The 22,617-nt window shown below is 38.7% G+C and overlaps 1 protein-coding gene across 1 annotated transcript in view; it reads right to left on the bottom strand.

Annotated features, from left to right (window-relative positions):
* Positions 1–22,617, bottom strand: part of DPYD (dihydropyrimidine dehydrogenase) — a 972,677-nt gene that overhangs the window by 519,401 nt on the left and 430,659 nt on the right. The window contains exon 12 of the mRNA XM_010598084.3: positions 9,763–9,947. Coding sequence (XP_010596386.1) covers positions 9,763–9,947 — 185 coding nt within the window. The remainder of the gene's footprint in view (positions 1–9,762; positions 9,948–22,617) is intronic.

Here is a 22,617-nt window from a genome sequence, read left to right as displayed (position 1 = left end):
TTATTGAAAGTTTCACTTAGAATGAATGAATGAATGAACCCTTGTGTGGATGCCTTCATGGATAGATGGATGGATGCATAGATACCAGATGAGTAAATGACTGAAAATACTTACCTGAAACAGCCCATTTCCATCTTCATTTGTTAAAAATCTATACTTTGTGTTTACATTCAAATCTCTTATTTTCTCATCTTTTTTAACAACCCAGAAAAAAAGATTTCTAGTTATCCACAACAATGAAAACAACAAATATTGATAGGGCAGGCTCTGTACTAACAGTTTTCCATAAATTCTCTTACATAATCTTCCCAGCAACACAATGGGGTAGGAATTCTTAATTATCACTGCCTACTTGTTAATTTTTTTTTTTTTTTTACTTGTTAATAAGTTGTATATTTGCCCTTGAGAAAAACCACATCCTGGAGAGATGAAATAACTTTTCCAAGGTCAAACAGTCTGAAAGTACTGGAAATGGGTTTGAAATCACGTCTATTTAATTCAGAGCTCAAATTCTTAACTGCTATGTTATACCTCTCCTCGTTTACTTGTTTTGGTACCCTCCCAAATTCCAGTGTTGAGCAAAACAGCTGGTACTCAATCAGTGGTAATTAATCAAATCAACTAATGAAATATAAGTGAAGCTCTCTCCACAAAACTGTGGGAGTTACTGAAATCCCAATATGAATATCTTTATTTAAATAACCACATTTGAAGATGTAAATTACAAAGAAATTCTAAATTTGCAATCGCAATGATGGCATGTATTATTTCATACTATGGTAAATCATTTTTTAAAGTATACTGTTGGAAACCATGGTGACATAGTGGCTAAGTGCTATGGCTGCTAACAAAACGGTCGGGAGTTCGAATCTGCCAGGTACACCTTGGAAACTCTAGGGGGCAGTTCCACCCTGTCCTATAGGGTTGCTATGAGTCACAATCGACTCGATGGCACTGGGTTTGGTTTTTTTTTTTTGGTATCTAGTGTTATATTTTCCCCACAAACTAATGCAAAATATAAGACAAAGTATTATAAACTTCATTGATGAATATATGTTATACATCATAGACGTTTTGCTCAAAAAATACTACATTTGTAACAAAACACTATTTACAGTGCTAATGAACTTAGCATGTAACAAGCCTTTTAGTGCTGTTAACATCTCTTTAAATTCTTTTAAAATAGAAAATCTCATTCAGTGATTTTTCTCTATTTAAAAGAACAATACACTCATTCATTTTGAGGCTACAACAATAAACAAGCATAGTCACCAGCTTATGTAGAGAAAGACCAGTAAGCAGACCCCCATCAAGTAAATTTAAGGTGCTAAAAAAAACCTGGGAGGAACATATCACCAACTCCCTGGACGAGGAGGAGGAGGAGGCAAAAATGGAAGGACAAGAAAAATCCAGCTAGATGAAAAGGGTGGAGTAGAAGAAAAAGATCCATATTCAGAAGAAATGGGGCATGTTGAGGAAATTCGATGGGCATGACAGGCTAAGGAGTTTGAGCTTGATTTTGAGTGCAAAGAGAAGCCGCTGAAGAGCTTTAAAGGAGAAAACTGGGATCAAACTGGAATTCTAGACAGATGATTTTGGCAGTAGTGCAGGAGTATTGGATTTGAGAGGGGAGGAAATGGAGTCAATTTTAAAAGATCATGAAGACCAGAACTTGGAGGCCAGAAATAAGGGAATACAGTGTAAAAAAAAAAAACCAAAAAAAAACTCAGTGCTGTCGAGTGTAGAGGAATACAGTGCAGAGGGAGAAAAATTCCACTTTGTCCATGTTGTTGTGTTGTTAGGGGCCACTGAGTTGATTCCAGCTCATAACGACCCTATGTATAAGAGAAGAAAACACTGCTCAGTCCTATGCCATCCTCACCATCGTTGCTGTTTGAGCCCATTGTTGGAACCACTGTGTCAATCCACCTCCTTGAGGGTCTTTCTCTTTTTTGCTGACCCTGTCCTTTACCAAGCATGATGTTCTTTTGTCCTTCTCCAGGAACTGGTCCTTACTGATAACATGTTCAAAGTATACAGGACAAAGTCTTACCATCCTGGATTCTAAGAAGCATTCTGGATGTACTTTGCCCAAACTTTGTCCATATGTTGCTTCCTAGTTGTATCATTGCTTATCACTTCGCATCCAACACTCTGGCAGAAAGTTGGAAGTGTTGATTTTGCTTGACAGAGATTTTACCTATGTTCCATCTCTACTCAGCTTTTAAAATGCAGTTCAACACTTTGACAAGTCTGAATCTATCTGCCAAATTCGAAACTCTTATGGCCACAATTTGTTTCTTTATTTTATGTTTCAAACACTATCATTCCTAGCAAAAAAAAGTTTTTAAAGCATATGTGTTTGTGTGTTGATTCCTTATACCTAAAGGTCTGTTTCTCTCCTTCCATGAGTAAAACCTAAGTAAAATGATCACTCATTTTTTCTTCGTACACATTTATTAGATTGAGAGAAGGAAAAAAAACAAAAATGAAGTAAAAAAGAAAAAGGCATCAAGAATCTATTGAATAACTGTGAAACACTGCAAAACCACAATAATCATATAATATAGTTAAATATATCCTATGTAATATATTTTAGAAGCTAAGAGTTGATTTCCCCCATGTGTCTGTCAGTTTCTAGTACTGTGGGGACTTGTGTGTTGCTCTGATGCTGGAAGCTATGCCACCCGTATTCAGATACCAGCAGGGTCACCCATGGAGGACAGGTTTCAACTGAGCTTCCAGACTAAGACGGACTAGGAAGAAGGACCTGGCAGTCTACTTCTGAAAAGCATTAGCCAGTGAAAAACTTATGAATAGAAGGGGAACATTGATATATTGCTGGAAGATGAGCCCTCCAGGGTGGAAGGCACTCAAAAGATGACTGGGGAAGAGCTGCCTCCTCAAAGTAGAGTCCACATTAATGACACGGATGCAGTAAAACTTCCGGGACCTTCAATTGCTGATGTGGCACGACTCAAAATGAGATGAAAAAGCTGCAAACATCTATTAATAATTGGAACCTGGAATATACGAAGTATGAATCTAGGAAAATTGGAAATCGTCAAAAATGAAATGGAATGCATAAACATCGATATCCGAGGCATTAGTGAGCTGAAATGGACTGGTATTGGCCATTCTGAATCCAACAATCATATAGTCTACTATGCTGGGAATGACAACTCGAAGAGCAATGGTGTTGCATTCATCGTCAAAAACAACGTTTCAAGATCTATCCTGAAGTACAATGCTGTGAGTGGTAGGATAATATCCATACGCCTACAAGGAAGACCAGTTAATACGACTATTATTCAAATTTACACACCAACCACTAGGGCCAAAGATGAAGAAATAGAAGATTTTTATCAGCTGCTACAGTCTGAAATTGATCTAACATGCAATCAAGATGCATTGATAATTACTGGTGATTGGAATGTGAAAGTTGGAAACAAAGAAGAAGGATCAGTAGTTGGAAAATATGGCCTTGGTGATAGAAAAAATGCCAGAGATCGAATGATAGAATATTGCAAGGCCAACGACTTCTTCATTGCAAATACCTTCTTTCACCAACATAAACGGTGACTATACACATGGACCTCGCCAGACGGAACACACAGAAATCAAATTGACTACATCTGTAGAAAGAGACGATGGAAATGCTTAATATTATCAGTCGGAACAAGGCCAGGGGCCGACTGTGGAACAGACCATCAATTGCTCATATGCAAGTTCAAGCTGAAACTGAAGAAAACCAGAGCAAGTCCACAAGAACCAAAATATGAGCTTGAGTATATCCCACCTGAATTTAGAGACCACCTGAGGAATAGATTTGACGCATTGAATGCTAGTGACCGCAGACCAGACGAGTTCTGGAATGACGTCAAGGACATCATTCATGAAGAAAGCAAGAAGTCACTGAAAAGACAGGAAAGAAAAAAAAGACCAGGATGGCTGTCAGAGGTTACTCTGGAACTTGCTCTTGAGCGTTGAGCAGCTAAAGCAAAAGGAAGAATTGATGAGGTAAAAGAACTGAACAGAAGATTTCAAAGGGCTTCTCGAGAAGACACAGCAAAAGGTATTATAATGACATGTGAAAAGAACTGGAGATGGAAAACCAGAAGGGAAGAACACGCTCGGTGTTTCTCAAGCTGAAAGAACTGAAGAAAAAATTCAAGCCTTGAGTTGCAATAGTGAAGGATTCCATGGGGAAAATATTAAATGATGCAGGAAGCATCAAAAGAAGATGTGAGGAATACACAGAGTCTCTATACCAAAAAGAATTAGTCGACATTCAACCATTTCAAGAGGTGGCATATGATCAGGAACCGATGGTACTGAAGGAAGAAGTCCAAGCTGCTCTGAAGGCATGGATGAAAAACAAGCCTCCAGGAATCGATGGAATATCAATTGAGATGTTTCAACAAACAGATGCAGCGCTGGAGGTGGTCACTTGTTTATGTCAAGAAATATGGAAGACAGCTTCCTGGCCAACTGACTGGAAGAGATCCATTAAGCCTATTCCCAAGAAAGCTGATCCAACCGAATGTGGAAATTAAAGAACAATATCATTAATACCACATGCATGCAAAATTTTGCTGAAGATCATTCAAAAGCAGCTGTAGCAGTATATCGACAGGGAACTGCCAGAAATTCAGGCTGGTTTCAGAAGAGGACGTGGAACCAGGGATATCATTGCTGATGTCAGATGGATCCTGGCTGAAAGCAGAGAATACCAGAAGGATGTTTACCTATGCTTTATTGACTATGCAAAGGCATTCGATTGTGTGGATCATAACAAACTATGGATAACACTGAGAAGAATGGGAATCCCAGAACACTTAATTGTGCTCAGGAGGAACCTTTACATGGATCAAGAGGCAGTTGTTCGGACAGAACAAGGGGATACCGATTGGTTTAAAGTCAGGAAAGGTGTGCATCAGGGTTGTATTCTTTCACCATGCCTATTTAATCTGTGTGCTGAACAAATAATACGAGAAGCTGGACTACATGAAGAAGAACGGGGCATCAAGATTGGAGGAAAACTCATTACCAACCTGCGTTATGCAGATGACACAACCTTGCTTGCTGAAAGTGAAGGACTTGAAGCACTTACTAATGAAGATCAAAGACCACAGCATTCAGTATGGACTACACCTCAACATAAAGAAAACAAAAATCCTCACAACTGGACCAACGAGCAACATCATCATAAACGGAGAAAAGATTGAAGTTGTCAAGGATTTCATTTTACTTGGATCCACAATCAACAGCCATGGAAGCAGCAGTCAAGAAATCAAAAGACACATTGCATTGGGCAAATCTGCTGCAAAGGACCTCTTCAAAGTGTTGAAGAGTTAAGATGTCACCCTGAAGACTAAGGTGGGCCTGACCCAAGCCGTGCTATTTTCGATCGCATCATATGCGTGTGAAAGCTGGACAATGAATAAGGAAGACCGAAGAATAGTCGACTCCTTTGAATTGTGGTGTTGGCAAAGAATATTTAATATACCATGGATTGCCAAAAGAACCAACAAATCTGTCTTGGAAGAAGTGTGGCCAGAATGCTCCTTAGAGGCAAGGATGGCAAGACTGTGTTTTACATACTTTGGACACGTTGTCAGGAGGGATGAGTCCCTGGAGAAGGACATCATGCTTTGCAGAGTACAGGGTCAGTGGAAAAGAGGAAGACCCTCAATGAGGTGGATTGACACAGTGGCTGCAACAATGAGCTCAAGCATAACAACGATGGTAAGGATGGTGCACAACCGGGCAGTGTTTCGTTCTGCTGTGCGTAGGGTCGCTATGAGTTACCGACTCGACGGCACCTAAGAACAACCACAACAAGAGTTGATTTAAATATTTAGAAAAAAATTAAAAACAAGCTATACCCTACTGAACCGTGTTCAATATAAACTTTTCAGTTCACTTCAGCATCTAGCTCCTTCCACCATTCTTACTCCTGCAAACCAAATTCACATCCTGGGCTTCCAGCGGCCTAGCACAGTAGCCTATTATCTCTCAATTCTACTTTCATTTCTTCAAGAAGCTGACAGACTGGTAAGTGAGATAGATGGTCAACCAAAAGTTGTAACCCAACAAGAAAAATAATAAACTGAAATAAGTGTATGAAGAAGTTTTTACAGATGTAGAATTGACCAGATACATACAAGAGAAATGAAGTAATAAAACAAAACTTAGTTTGTGAATATAGGTGTGTATATCAGTGCTGTTTTATCATGAGAAAAATGTGTGTGTGCGTACATGCACACACACACATGCTTGAGCACACACCAGGGTAAATCTTTCAACTGTGCTTCACTGAGAAGTATCACTTACTCTGAGACGATGTCCTTCGTATTTTTTCTCATAAAAAGTCCTGTTGAATATATGCACACCCATGTTTATTGCAGCTCTGTTTACAATAGCAAAAAGCTGGAAGCAACCAAGGTGTCCATCAACGGATGAATGGGTAAATAAATTGTGGTATATTCACACAATGGAATACTATGCATCGATAAAGAACCGTGACGAATCTGTGAAACATTTCATAACATGGAGGAATCTGGAAGGCATTATGCTGAGCGAAATGAGTCAGAGGCAAAAGGACAAATATTGTATAAGACCACTATTATAAGATCTTGAGAAACAGTATAAACTGAGAAGAATACATACTTTTGTGGTTACGAGGCAGGGAGGGAGGGAGCGAGGGAGAGGGTTTTTTACTGATTAATTAGCAGATAAGAACTGCTTTAGGTGAAGGGAAGGACAACACTCAATACATGGAAGGTCAGCTCAACTGGACTGGACTGGACCAAAAGCAAAGAAGTTTCTGGGATAAACTGAATTCTTCAAAGGTCAGCGGAGCAAGGGCGGGGGTTTGGGAACCACGGTTTAAGGGGACTTCTAAGTCAATTGGCAAAATAATTCTATTATGAAAACATTCTGCAACCCACTTTGAAATGTGGCGTCTGGAGTCTTAAATGCTAACAAGTGGCCATCTAAGATGCATCAATTGGTCTTAACCCACCTGGATCAAAGGAGAATGAAGAACACCAAGGTCACACGACAACTAAGAGCCCAAGAGACAGAAAGAGCCACATGAACCAGAGACCTACATCATCCTGAGACCAGAAGAACTAGTTGGTGCCCGGCCACAATCGATGACTGCCCTCACAGGGAGCACAACAGAGAACCCCTGAGGGAGCAGGAGATCAGTGGGATGCAGACCCCAAATTCTCATAAAAAGACCATACTTAATGGTCTGGCTGTGACTAGAGGAATCCCGGCGGTCATGGTCCCCAAACCTTCTGTTGGCACAGGACGGGAACCATCCCCGAAGACAATTCATCAGACATGAAAGGGACTGGACAGTGGGTGGAGAGAGATGCTGATGAAGAGTGAGCTAGTTATATCAAGTGGACACTTGAGACTGTGTTGGCATCTCCTGTCTGGAGGGGGAATGGAAGGATAGAGAGAGTTGGAGGCTGGCAAAGTTTTCACGAAAGGAGAGACTGGAAGGGCTGACTCATTAGGGGGAGAGCAAGTGAGAGTAAGGAGTAAGATGTATATTAACTTACATGTGACAGACTGACTTGATTTGTAAACGTTCAGTTGAAGCTCAATAAAAGTTAATAAAAAAAAAAGTCCTGTTGATATACATTAGTAAATATTATAGTTTCGTGTTTCGATGGTTTTAATGCTGTTCCTAATATAAGAAGCTGTCAGTCAGTCTTATTTTGGGTCCCAAGTTGAATTTGAAAACTGTATCAGTCTGAGTAGTATAGAAGCTCGGGGCCACTAATTTATGGGGTTTGTAGTTGGGAATAGGAGGTATTGGATATTGGAGGGAGAAGAGGTTTGGGAGTCCATGTTTGGTTTAAAAGCCCTGAATTTGAAGCACGAGTAAGACCTTCATGCAAGGCTGTCCAGTGGACAGCTGGATCATGAAAGAGAGAGTCCTACTGGAGATATAGATTAGGGAGTTATGCAGAAGGTGCCTCTGGGAGACTTGACAATGCGATGAAAACAAGTGTAAAATAAGAATACAGGCTGATAGACAGGTTTGGGGACAGAAAGAACGAAAGGAGCCAAAGAAGGAGACTGTCCACCAAGAGCTGTCTTGAACTGCTCCCTCTGCATCTCTGATGTCTCCTCTTGGTTCCCAGGCTTCTGTATGTTAAAACTGCATTTGTTTTTTCCTTCTTTGCATAGCCTTGTCTCTTTGATTTATGATTAATTAAAAATTTTCTTTTAATTTTAGATTTGATATCTTCTCAAAATACTGCTTCCTAAATCACATCTTTGTCTCTATGCAAAGCCCACAGGCTGGTTACGCCCATCCCTAGAGCCCTAAATTGCTGGGACATCATACTCTGGCCCAAACCGATACCAAAAAAAAACTCCTTGCGTTGAAACAATTCCAGTTCATAGCGACCCTATAGCACAGAGCTTGCTCCATACAGTTTCCAAGGAGGGGCTTGTAGATTCGAACTGCCAACCTTTTGGTTAGCAGCCGTAGCTCTTAACCACTGCACCACCAGGGCTCCCATGCTCTAGCTCAGACCCCCAAATCTCAAGGCCCCCTACTGAAAAATGCCAGGGGTGAGGCAAATTGAGCATAACGAAACATGATCCAATTAGTACCAAGCTCAGGTTCCACCTAGTCGATAAAAGGTCCAGCATAAATTATAAAAACAGCAGGGGGACAACTACAATAGACTAAATGGTGTGGCAAAGAGGAAGAAAATATTCAAGGAAACATCAAAGACAAAGTAAATCTTGTTAGCTTAGGGAAAACAAACGAACGAAGCCAAAAGAAGGACAGCAGAAAGGCATGTTGTGAGAGCCTTTCCTGAAAAGGAAAGAAAGGATACAAATTTTATTAACAAAAGCAAACTTTTCCTGAGTTATTCCATGTAAACATCACTGTACCTACTTATAATTAAATTATAGAGCCAGAAGAAAACAGAGCAATTAGTCAATAACTAATAACACAGAGATCTAGTATTTATGGTTTTCTTCTCATTAGATTATGCAGCCACTGTACCAGCATATGACTAACTTTAAATTTTATAATTCTTACATTTTGCACTGGTATTATAAAATGAAGTAACTTTTATAAAAAGTACAACTAGAATCATAAAAATATTTATTTTCTCTCCACTAAAAAAATACCAAAAAACCAAACCCACTGCCGTCAAGTCGGTTCCGACTCATAGCGACCCTATAGAACAGAGTAGAACTGCCCCATAGAGTTTCCAAGGAGTGCCTAGAGGATTCGAACTGCCAAGCTCTTCGTTAGCAGCCATAGCACTTAACCACTATGCCACCAGCGTTTCCTCTCTCCACTAAGGCGCATAGAATTTGGGAAATGGATAAGATCATTATGAATACTGGTTCTATCTCCTATCATATTATGTACCATCTGGATTTGACAAATGTGTCATTTATGTCTTTAAGCCATTGATGAATATTTTGAATAGAGCAGGACCAAGAACTTCATGTCATTTCACTGGTAAAAATGCATAATGAATTCTCAATCAACTAAACAGTTCTACTATCCATTCCACAATTTTTATTTTACCCAGGTAAATATGTATATGAGATATTCTGTATATATACATACATATACATATGCTTACACATACACACACACACATATATATTAGAATAGAAATGCTCATATGGGTATATAGCAAAAATGAATGAAAAAGTACTTATTCTATGGAAAAAATGAACTGAAAATTGACAGCAAATTCCTACCTGTATGTATTTATGAATGTGCCAAGAAGCCTGCTTTCCGTCATTCACCGATTCCACTGTAGTGTTAGCCATACCAACAATATCGCCACCTGCAAATACCCATGGTTCGCTGGTTTGCATAGTTTCTGGATCTACTTCTGGGAGATCCCATTTGTTAAACTTTATAGGACTCAAGGCTTCTTTTACTGAAAAAAAAAAAAAAATGGAAGACAACAGACAATGACTAATCTGTATATCACATAATAATAGTTTGAAAATTAAGAAAAATTATGATTTAATTACTATTCTAGGGATTCAAGCAACCGCTTTTAATGAACCATAAAAATGGAAAGTTAATGAAATATCTGCATTAACAGCACAAAGTGTATTCATTTAGCCAACTCCCTTGAAATGCACTTTACATATACAATTAAATACCACGGGTTCAGCCAATGTTTCGGACCTGAAATTTCTGTGTAAGAAGTATGGACCCATGAAGAAGGAAATTATACTTCCTTAAATACATATAAAATGTATCTTCCAAATTTTATTTATTTATATTTTCCCCAAATCTGTTATTCCTTGTATGATCCCAGACTTGCTCCTTGTGTGTTACAGGTCTAAGTTATATCATGGATTTGGTTCAATGGTCAATCTATTCTTTCCATAACAAAATGTTTTATAGAACAATACAAGACAAAGTCTTCTACACTTTCATCAAATTATTTCATTAAGTATTAAAGAATTTAATGGACTGAGGAATATAGCCAATTTTTGCTTTATTTGTTTTGTAAATATCAACATATGCAAATACTACGATTAGTATCTTGTGGAAAATACTTTGTAAATGAATTTTTAAATTATTTGCCAAATATGCTGAGTTCCAGTGAGTTTAAAAGTGTCATGGAAAAAGGAGAGGTTGAATTCCTTAAAAAAAAAAAAAATACAGTTCATTCTTCTTATTCATGGTAGTTTTGTTCTCTAAAGTCATCACAACAAATTAGCATATACTAAGCCATTTAAGCCATAGCTTCTAGGGAAAATACAGGGTTAGGTTCCTGTGAGCCTCTGGTCACAACATTTCCATCAACTGCTCAATATATAATCTTATTAAGTGTGTTACTGTTTAAAGATAAGTTATTCAATATATATTGTTGATTCATTAACACTGAACTCGTGGCCAACAGCATTATAACTAACGCCCAAATGAAGCTTATCTAACACACATATTTACTATGTAAGGCACATCACAGTCTTCTTGCACTTAGGAACACTAGACAGCACTTCAGCGTTACGCACCTACTGCTCACTTATTGATTACCTCATTATCTGACATTTCACATTTACAATTGCTATTTGACTATTTTGTGCATTAACGATGTACATCTAACAATACCCTTTCATGACCAGTGGAACATATAGCACTGCCAACATTTTCCACCTTTCAGGTTTATTGGGAAGCTGTTGACCCACTTATAGTATGTGCTGCCAGCAGGCTGGGACCTATATAACTGAGATGCAAGAAATGAGTGTGGGCTACAAATTACTGTTTTCACAGAGTATTGTATGAGATGCTGTATCTTGGAGGTGTGACTGTGCAAAATTTTTGTCTCCTTTGGCTTTTGTACATCAAGGTGAGCCTTGTAAAAGTATATTTCTGTGTTCTTGTGTGTTATTTGGAAGTTGCATTTCTCACAATGATTGCATGTTCATAGAAATATCTCATTTTCAGGTGCCAGCATGAATTGCAGTGTACCTGACATCCATATAATATGTATTAAACTCCTTATTACCAACTGAAAATCCATTTTCACATAATGCTAATTTCCTCATAATGATCTAGTCTTGGAACCTAACCATGTCCGTAAGTGAGGAGTAGATGTACTTAGCAGCCAATTCAAACAAAATCGCCAACAAAAAGCACAAAAATGCAAAAAACATGGCATTAAAATAGATTGTGAAAAGGACACCTGTCTATATGGTATGAGCGCTGAAGCAAGAAGGTAGAGCTTTGCCTTGTTCGGCCTTAGCTGGGAACGTGTGTGTTAGGCAATACAAATTTGTTGCCACTGTGCACATATCTAAGGATGACCACAAAACAGTGTATTTATTTTGGGGTTATAAATAAATTTTAATAAATATGCAAATTCACAAATATAGAATCTGAAAATATTGAGGACTGGCAGTACATACAGGAAATTTTGACTGGAAACATGATCCTCAGATTTGGAAGCAATAAAAAGATGTAGATTAGAGAAAGAGTTGATAAACACAAGGAATGAAGAAATGTATAGGGCACCCTATATGATGAATCAAGTGAACCAGTGTTTAGGATAAAGATTACAGCCCAATGTTTTCTTGAGGTATTATGCCATGGTTTATAAATACAGCACCTGAGGACAAACTAAGGGAACTCTCTAGATTTCAATTCAAAAGAGAAATGACAACTTAAAGGAAAAGAGCTTGGGAGATCCTGACACAGAAAAGTTACTTTTGAACAGATTAAAGAATCAAGTAAACAATAAAATAACCCAAGTGTACAAACTGTTATTCTGTCATCTAAAACCATTTTCTTCTGAACAAGAATTAAAAAAAAAAAAAGACACAAAAATTAGCTTAGGTATATACATTTAGCTTTTTAGTTAAAGAATATAAGAACTATAGAAAACGGCTAAAAGACTACTGTTGATCATGCTTTCCTCACAAGGTTGTAGGTCCTCGAGAACAGGAACATGTCCGTGATGCTCACCACTGTACCGCACAGCATATCACAGTGCCTGGGGCACAGGAAACACTCAATTCGATTGACAGATAAATGAATGAGCAGATAGATCACCACTATCATACTCAGGTTTTATTTATAAATTTGCCACTGTTTGTGTTTATTACGTTATTTCACCTTTCATAGAGGCTGAAATTAAATATTCATGCAATTATTTTCAATGCAGAATGGCATTTTGAGAAGGTTTTTCTCATGTCTTTAAAGGTCACATGAAAAGAGGCCTTTATCGTTTGTTCCCCATTGCATAACAGATCATCACCACCAGCTGCTGACAGCTGCTTGAGTTGCAAGCCAGTCAATAGTGAACGCAATGCTCAATTCAACCTGTTTTAATAATGGCAACTGTAACATACCATCATTGAATGGTTTACATAACAAGCATTATGTATATAGACAAGGGGTAAAAAATAATTATATTCTATAAGAAATAACCTTATTTGCTCAAATATTTGATCTAACTTTGCCCAATATAGAGACCTGAAATAAACAATGTTTAAATGAGAAAGAATTCAAAATTATTTCACTAAAAGATCCAAGCCCTTTTATATGTTTATCTTGTTTTTCACAGGAAAATTCCTAAGCGTTAAGCTTGTGCAAAGTAAGCTTGCACAAAGTAGGTTATCTTTGATTCTCCATGGCATCTATTACAGTCAAAGACGTATATACTGTGACTTTATTGAAGTTTCAGGAGCCCTCACTTTCATGGGCCTCTTTTAAGACCCTGTACGTAATTTTTAAATAGAGAGAGAGAGAGAGCTAGGGCTGCTAACCAAAAGATCAGCAGTTTGAATCCACCAGGCGCTCCTTGGAAACCCTGTGGGGCAGTTCTATTCTGTCTGATAGGGTTGCTGTGAGTCAAAACTGACTCAGTGGCAACAGGGGCAACAGGTTTGGTTTGAAGAGATATATATATATATATATATGTATACATATATATATATATGTATACATATATATATTCTTTTTTCACCTTAAATAGGAGCCCTCTAATTATATAAGCTTAAGAACTCACAAAGCCAGAATGTACCCTTAAGTACACACAGTAGGTTCTGGATAAATACTTGCTGAATTAAATTGATGTTCTTGAGAAATACGCTTTATAATTTCTTATTATATGCAAAAATATATACAGTATAATTCCCTTTAATATTAGAGTGCTTTCAAGTACCTCAATAAATAGGAGAAATTACTATAAATTTAGGAAGCAACTTCTGCATTAAAAAATATATATTTAGCATCAACATCATGTGTAGCCCTAGAAATACTTATTTGTGAATTCAAAAGCACTATTCACAGGACGAAAGGATTTCCAGTGTACACACATTGAGTTATTATATGTCACTACACATTCATATGTAATTATGTACTTTTTTTTAAATTTACAATTTTCTTAATGTTTAATTTGTTATCCTAGACCTGAACATCAAATGTTTAAACTATCTTTATCAGTTGTAATATCCAACTAAAATTTCTAATAATCAAACAACCCTTTGATACTATATTCTAAAATATTTAGGGATCTTTCATATTAAAAATTATCTCAGCCTCCTTTTGAAAATTCTCTACTCAATTTTTCCACTTCTCTTTCTGGAGAACTTCAAGTTTAACACATTTATAGTTTCTTCCCAGAAATAAATATGAAAATGCAATGAAGAGTCAAGCAGGTAATGGTAAGGCTATAACCAAGCAACTGATTATGATAAATCACTGGAAAACTAGAACATGGACAACTAATATGAATATAAGAAATGCTACAGTAACTTAGGAATGTTCTTTTAAAATGGCCCCAAGCATCCAGTGCGTGAATGACTGACTATTCATCACAACATCACAACTTAAGCATCAAGGGGTTAGGATCTGCTTCTATAGGCACAATAGAGTTTATTTAAGTATATATATACATATATACGTATATATGTGTTTGTGTATATTAACAGCCTGCAATAAACAGATGACACAACATTGCTTGCTGAAAATGAAGAGGACTTGAAGTATTTATTGATGATGATCAAAGACTACAGCCTTCAGTATGGATTACACCTTAACATAAAAAAAAAGAAAAATCCTCACGACTGGACCAATAAGTAACATCATGATAAACAGAGAAAAGATTGAAGTTGTCAGGGATTTCTTTTTACTTTGATTCACAATCAACACTCATGGAAGCAGCAGTCAAGAAATCAGACGAGGCATTGCACTGCGCAAATCTGCTGCAAAAGACCTCTTTAAAGTGTTAAAAAGCAAAGAAGTCACTTTAAGGGCTAAGGTGCACCTGACGCAAACCCTGGTGTTTTCAATGCCCTCATGCAAAAGCTGGACAATGAATTAGGATGATCGAAGAAGCACTGATGCATTTTAATTATGGTGTTGGCAAAGAACATTGACCACACCATGGACTGCCAGAAGAATGAACAAATCTATCTTTCAAAAATACAACCAGAGTGCTCCACAGAAGCAAGGATGGCGAGACTTCATCTTATGTACTTTGGACATGTTATTATGGGGAACCAGTCCCTGGAGAAGGACACCATTCTTGGTAAAGTAGAGAGTCAGCGAAAAAGAGGAAGACCCTCAGCAAGATGGATTGACATAGTGGCTGCAACAATGGGCTCAAGCACAACATTGACTGTGAAGATGGTGCAGGACTGGGCAGCGTTTCGTTCCGCTGCACACAGGGTCACTATGAGTCAGAACCAACTCAACGACATCTAATAAGAGCAACTATATATATAAGCAAACCTGTTGCTGTCGATTCTGACTCATAGTGACCGTATAGGACAGACTAGAACTGCCCCTTAGAGTTTCCAAGGAGCACCTGGTAGATTTGAACTGCCGACCTTTAGGTTAGCAACCGTAGCACTTAACCACTACACCACCAGGGTTCCCATATATATATGGGAAACTTTTTTCAAACTTATTTTGGACCAAAATATGTTCCATAATTTTACTCTCTTAAAATATAGGGTTGCTATCAATCAGAATCTACTTGATGGCAATGGGTTTGGTTTTTTTGGAGGGTTTTAAAATACGGTCAATTCATAATTTAACCATATATTTTAAACTCCAAAGTATTTATCTTAGAACTAAAACCAAGATTTCAGTGAAAACAAAAATTCATGTGGATTTTATTCATAACTTGCCATGAAGGAGTTCATTTTTTAGCTGCTTCTGATGTGGAAGGCTTTCATCCTCCTCATAGGGTACTGTCCTTGTATAAACTCCTTACAGCTCTCTTATATCTCTGCTAGTATATTTAACTTAGAATGCCATGAAATAAATCTCCAAAGCGTATCTTCTGTTCTGCCTTTAACCAGCTTGGAAAGTATGGAAGCATAAGTGGATGAAAAATGTATATTTACATTTGCAAACCAAATAATTGCTTGCCATTTCCTATGAAGTGTCAAATGAATATTAACATATGAATTGTATTTTTTTTAATTTATTGTTCACAAAATAAAGGGAGAAAGGGACTTCCTGTTATGGTTATACAGTTTTCCCACTGATTTTCCTGACACTGCATCTTGATGGAGACTATGGCATATTGTCAGTGGCTTCATAGTTGAACAGAAAAAGAACTTGAAAGAGAACCCCCCAAATGTGCTTATTTACAGTCTATATTATGCTGCAAGTGGGAGAGAAATGTGTTAAACAATACGATGCCTAGAATTTTATGCAGTCTTTAAAAAGAACTAAAACATCCTTAATTCATACCAAACATTCAAGATTTATGTTAATTTTCTGCTTTAATTACTACTATGATGAAATGAGCTTATTTAAAAAACAAAGACACTCTGAGGTAGCTTCATAACAAGAAATGGTTTTGAAATAAGAACTTTTAGTCGATTTAATGTTATGCACAATTTTTTTTTTTTATATATATAGACTTAATTGTATTGTGACACAAATTCTTCAATAAGCCACAGCTTAAAATTGCAGAAACCGTCCCTCAGGGACACATCACCAGCAGATGCAGATTGCCAAGGTCAATTAAACTGATGTAGCTGTGCTGTCATATATGTAGAAGAGAAACCCACACGCACATGACAAGTATATTTCTCGGTATTTATAAAAAGATGTCAAGAATGTTATATTTTAGTACATAAATATAAATTAATTCTCCATAAACAATAAAACAATACAACAGAAATCATAATGAAGGAGGATTAGTCATATTCTTTGGAGAGTCTGAAGTGTTAAAAAACAATGGAGGGGGAAGATATTTTCAACATTTATAATAAAATGATATCTTGAAAACAGATGAATTCATCTATGTGCTTGTTGTTTAATTTTACATAACCTATTACCCAATGGAACCAAAGCACAATGAAACAAAAGCTGAGGCAGTAATCTGAGTAACTCAGAGCTGAAAGCAAAATCTCAGCAAGATCAAATAAATTCTAATTACAGGGCTGGGATATCACAGTTACGTTTAAATAGAATAATCTGGAGTAAGGAAGAGACAGAATCGGAGAATGCCTTCAACTAAGAATTAAGTCCGTATGGTACGAGCTTTTGCTTCACATTTCCCTTCTGCTTCGAAGTATTTTTAATCACTATGCTATTCTATAAACACAATGAAGACCACAATGAAGATTCACCATTTCCTTCTGTAAAACTCTCGAAAAGTACCCTTGAGTGCAGGTCTTCCTATTCCCAAGACTTCAATTATCATCTCCAACTCTCTTTGTTGTTGTTGTTAGGTGCCGCCCAGTCGGTTCTGACATATACCAACCCCATGCACAGCACTGCCTGGTCCTGCGCCATCCTTACAATCCTTGTTGTGCTTGAGCCCATTGTTTCAGCCACTGTGTCAATCCATCTCATTGAGGGTCTTTCTCTTCCGCTGGCCCAGTACTTTACCAAGCATGATGTCCTTCTCCAGGGACTGATCCCTTCTGACAACCTGTTCAAAGTATGTAAGATTCAGTCTCACCATCCTTGCTTCTAAGGAGCATTCTGTTTGTGCTTCCTCTAAGACAGATTTGTTCATTCTTTTGGCAGTCCATGGTATATACAATATTCTTCGCCAACACCACATTTCAAAGCCAGCAATTCTTCTTCTGTCTTCCTTATTCATTGTCCAGCTTTCACAGGCCTATGATGCAATTGAAAATACCATGGCTTGGGTCAAGCACACCTTAGTCTTCAAGGTGACAGCTTTGCTTTTGACACTTTAGAGAGGTCCTTTGCAGCAGATTTGCCCAATGCTAGGCGTCATTTGATTTCTTGACTGCTGCTTCCATGGCTTTATTGATTATGCAAAGGCATTTGACTGTATGGATCATAACAAACTATGGATAACACTGAGAAGAATGGGAATTCCAGAACACTTAATTGTGCTCATGAGGAACCTTTACATGGATCAAGAGGCAGTTGTTCGGACAGAACAAGGGAATACTGATTGGTTTAAAGTGAGGAAAGGTGTGCGTCAGGGTAGTATTCTTTCACCATACCTATTTAATCTGTTTGCTGAACAAATAATACGAGAAGCTGGACTATATGAAGAAGAACAGGGCATCACGATTGGAGGAAGACTCATTAACAACCTGCATTATGCAGATGATACAACCTTGCTTGTTGAATGTGAAGAGGACTTGAAGCACTTACTAATAAAGATCAAAGACCACAGCCTTCAGTATGGATTACACCTCAACATAAAGAAAACAAAAATCCTCACAACTGGACCAATGAGCAACATCATCATAAACGGAGAAAAGATCGAAGTTGTCAAGGATTTCATTTTACTTGGATCCACAATCAACAGCCATGGAAGCAGCAGTCAAGAAATCAAAAGACTCACTGCATTGGGTAAATCTGCTGCAAAGGACCTCTTCAAAGTGTTGAAGAGTAAAGATGTCACCCTGAAGACTAAGGTGCACCTGACCCAAGCCATGGTATTTTCAATCGCATCCTATGCATGTGAAAGCTGGACAATGAATAAAGAAGACCGAAGAAGGGTTGACACCTTTGAATTGTGGTGTTGGCAAAAAATATTGACTATACCGTGGACTGCCAAAAGAACGAACAATTCTGTGTTGGAAGAAGTGTGGCCAAAATGCTCCTTAGAGGCAAGGATGGCGAGACTGTGTCTTATATACCTTGGACATGTTGTCAGGAAGGATCAGTCCCTGGAGAAGGACATCATGCTTTGCAGAGTACAGGGTCAGCGGAAAAGAGGAAGACCCTCAACGAGGTGGATTGACACAGTGGCTGCAACAATGAGCTCAAGCATAACAACGATTGTAAGGATGGCGCAGGACTGGGCAGTGTTCCGTTCCGTTGTGCGTAGGGTCACTATGAGTTGGAACCAACTCAACGGCACCTAACAAGAACAACAACAACAGCTTCCATGCGTGTTGATTGTGGATCTTTTAGCAGAGAAAATGCCCTCAGCTCTTGTCTTCGGTGTAGGAAAGAATTCAAACACTGAGACAAATAGTGCAAAGCAAGCAGAGGTTTGTTAGCTAGCAGAGGGTTAGTAGCAAAAGCACACTTGACCAGGGAGTGTCAAGCGGGCTACTCAGACAGAGAGAGTCTGAGTGCCCTGTACAAAGTCGTTTTCTTAGGGCTTTATACCCTTTTCTCCTACCTCCTCCTGTTAATGTTTAACTGCCAAGTCGGGGACCCCTGTAGAGACTATTTCCTCTTTCTCTTTCTGGAGTGCAAGCTCTCCCCCTCCCTCTTCCCCTGTTAACATTTAACTGCCAAGTCAGGGACCCCTGTAGAGATCATTTCCTCTCTTTCTTTCCCAAGTGCAAGCTCTCTCTCCCTTACAGATCCAAGTAAAATGAAATCCTTGACAACTTAAATCTTTTCTCCGTTTATCATGATGTTGCTTACTGGTCCAGTTGAGAGGATTTTTGTTTTCTTTATGGTGAGTTGTAATCCATACTGAAGGCTGTGGTCTTCAATCCTCATTAGTAAGTGCTTCAAGTCCTCTTCACTTACAGCAAGCAAGGTTGTGTTATCTGCATAAAGCAGGTTGTTAATGAGTCTACCTCCAATCCTGATGCCTGGTTCTTCTTCACTTCTTCAAGTAGTCCAGATTTTCAGATTATTTGCTCAGCACACAGATTGAACAGGTATGGTGAAAGAAAACAACGCTTACACACACCTTTCCTGACTTTAAACCACTCATTATCCCCTTGTTCTGTCTGAACAATTGTCTCTTGATCTCTGTACAGGTTCCTCATGAGCACAATTATGTATTCTGGAATTCCCATTCTTCCCAATGTTATCCATAATTTGTTATGATCCACAGAGTCAAACGCCTTTGCAAAGTCAGTAAAACACAGGTAAACATCCTTCTGGTATTCTCGGCTTTCAGCCAGAATCCACCTGACATCAGCAATGATATACCTGGTTCTACGTTGTCTTCTGAATCTGGCCTGAATTTCTGACAGTTCCCTGTTGATACCCACTCCCACTGCCGTCGAGTCGATTCCGACTCATAGCGACCCTATAGGACAGAGTAGAACTGTCCCATAGGGTTTCCAAGGAGCGCCTGGTGGATTTGAACTGCTAACCTCTTGGTTAGCAGCCGTAGCACTTAGCCACTACACCACCAGGTAGCCGCTTTTAAATGATCTTTATATCTTGCATGTGATATCAATGCTATTGTTCAAAAATTTCCACATTCAGTTGGATCACCTTTCTTGGGAGTAGGCATAAAAATGGATCTCTTCCAGTCATTTGGCCAGGAAGCTGCCTTCCATATTTCTTGACATAGATGAGTGAGTACTTCCAGCACTGCATGCAGTTGCTGAAACATCCCAATTGATATTCCATCAATTCCTGGAGCCTTGTTTTTTGCCAGTGCCTTCGGTGCAGCTTGGACTTCCCCCATGTGTCTGTCAGTTTGTTGTACTTTGGGGGCTTGTATGTTGCTGTGATGTTGGAAGCTATGACACTGGTATTCAGATACCAGCAGGGTTGCCCATGGAGGACAGGTTTCAGCTAAGCTTCTAGACTAAGACAGCCTAGGAAGAAGGACCTGGGTGTCTACTTCTGGAAAGAATTAGCCAGTGAAAACCAACTCTCTTTAGCATATTGTATTTCTTGCTTTGCCCTCTCATTTCCTGTTTTCTCACCTACTTTTTTGAAAAATTTTGATTTTGACATTAGAACATGGATAAATGAATAAATCAATGCTATCATCCCCAGAAACCAAAACCATTGTCGTCAAATTGATTCCAACTCATGCCTACCCTATAAGACAGAGTAGAACTGCCCCATAAGGTTTCCAAGGAGCACCCGGTGGATTCGAACTGCAGACCTTTTAGTTAGCAGCCGTAGCTCTTAATCACTACACCACCAGGGTTTCCAATACTATCACAGTTGGGTTTTATTTAAAAATTTATTACCATTTGTATTTATTATGTTATTTCACCTTTCATGGAAACCCTGGTGGTGTAGTGGTTAAGTGCTATGGCTGCTAACCAAAAGGTGGGCAGTTCGAATCCACCAGGTACTCCTTGGAAACTCTACAGGGCAGTTCTACTCTGTCCTATAGGGTCGCTATGAGTCAGAATCAACTCGACAGCATTGGGTTTGGTTTTTGGCTTTTTCACCTTTCGTAGAGATTGAAGTTTTGAAGTACTTATCTTTATCGCAGAATGGCATATCAAGAAGCTTTTGACATAGTTCTGTTTTTTCACTGCTAGTCTACATATTCCCTTACCTTAAGATCTTAGGGTAGTTTGCACTGACCACCTAGTTTTTAATCAACAAATATCCGCCCACAGTCTGTTCCTCTAAGGACAATAGGATCTCCTTGGTCACCAAATTCTGGAATCTCAGTCCTCCTTCCTTTTGTCTTTCTGTTGCATTCAGTAGTTGAATCACCATTCATTCTGAAAATATCTCCCTTCATTTGCAAAAGACTACCCTATCCAGGCTTTCCTTATCCTTATCTTGAACTGTTCTTTGGGGGCTCCAGTTCCTCCTCACTGCCTTGTCCTCCTCTTTCTGGTTCTGAAATAATCAGTCTACTACACTCCGTCAGAAATTACAGTCATCCTGTCCCTACAACCTCACCCCTATGAGAATTACCTCAAACTCTTCCTTTGGCTCTGAATTTTCTTCTGACATTTCAGGCTGCCTACCAGAGATTCAGAAACCCTGGTGGCATAGTGGTTAAGTGCTACGGCTGCTAACCAAAGGATTGGCAGTTCGAATTCGCCAGGCGCTCCTTGGAAACTCTGTGGGGCAGTTCTACTCTGCCCTATAGGGTCGCTATGAGTCGGAATCGACTCGATGGCAGTGGGTTTTTGGTTTGGTTTTACCAGAGATTCCAACCTGGATGATCTACTGCCCCTTCCAAATCACTGCATCCAAAACCCATTTCATAAACTTCCTTTGGATCTCCCAACTAGGTCCTCACCATTTACTTTTTATTAGTGAGCTTGCTTTTTTTCCTTCCTATTAAATAATTATGCCTCCTCTTATCAGTGGCCAGTCCCTGCACATAGACCTACAATTATTTCCTCCTCTGGGAGGGATTTACTTCCTAGGTCATATCCTCTATCTTCTCTATTCTCAGTCACTCCCTCTCACTAGATGTTTCCAATAAGCACTCAAACATGTACAGTATTTTCCTATTTTTAAATTATTCCAGATTCTCATTTGCCTCCCAAAGCATCATTAAAGCTGTTTTCATTAAGATGATTAGTTATCTACAGTTTGCTAACTCAGCGACTCCTGTTTCAGGGCCAGGACTAGGACTAGGGTGAGGTGAGTACGGCATCTAAGGACCAAAATTTAAGGAGACCTTTCACTCTCAGGGCAGAATGAGTACAGGGAGGAGCCTTGCTCACCTTACCCTTATTGCAGCATGCCCTCAATTATCTCTCAGCAACATCTAACAAATGACCATTTCTTTCTCACAGAAATCTCTTCTCTTGCCTTCCATGATATAACACTTTTCTACTTTTCTCCTTTTCTCCCTGCCTGCCTTCCTGTCTGCAAGATCACTTTTTAATTTTCATTGCTACCTTTTCCTATTCCCACTTCTCAACTGACCCAGAAAGAGAGCCTAAAAGTCTTGGCATAATATTTGAAGGTTCTCTCTCAGATTGTCTCAGCATACAGTCAGT

This window comes from Loxodonta africana, chromosome 3 (genome assembly GCF_030014295.1).
Source record: "Loxodonta africana isolate mLoxAfr1 chromosome 3, mLoxAfr1.hap2, whole genome shotgun sequence".
In the NCBI taxonomy this organism is placed as follows: domain Eukaryota; kingdom Metazoa; phylum Chordata; class Mammalia; order Proboscidea; family Elephantidae; genus Loxodonta; species Loxodonta africana.
The sequence above is the reverse complement of the archived record's forward strand: the minus strand, read 5'-3'. Positions and strand labels throughout refer to the sequence as shown.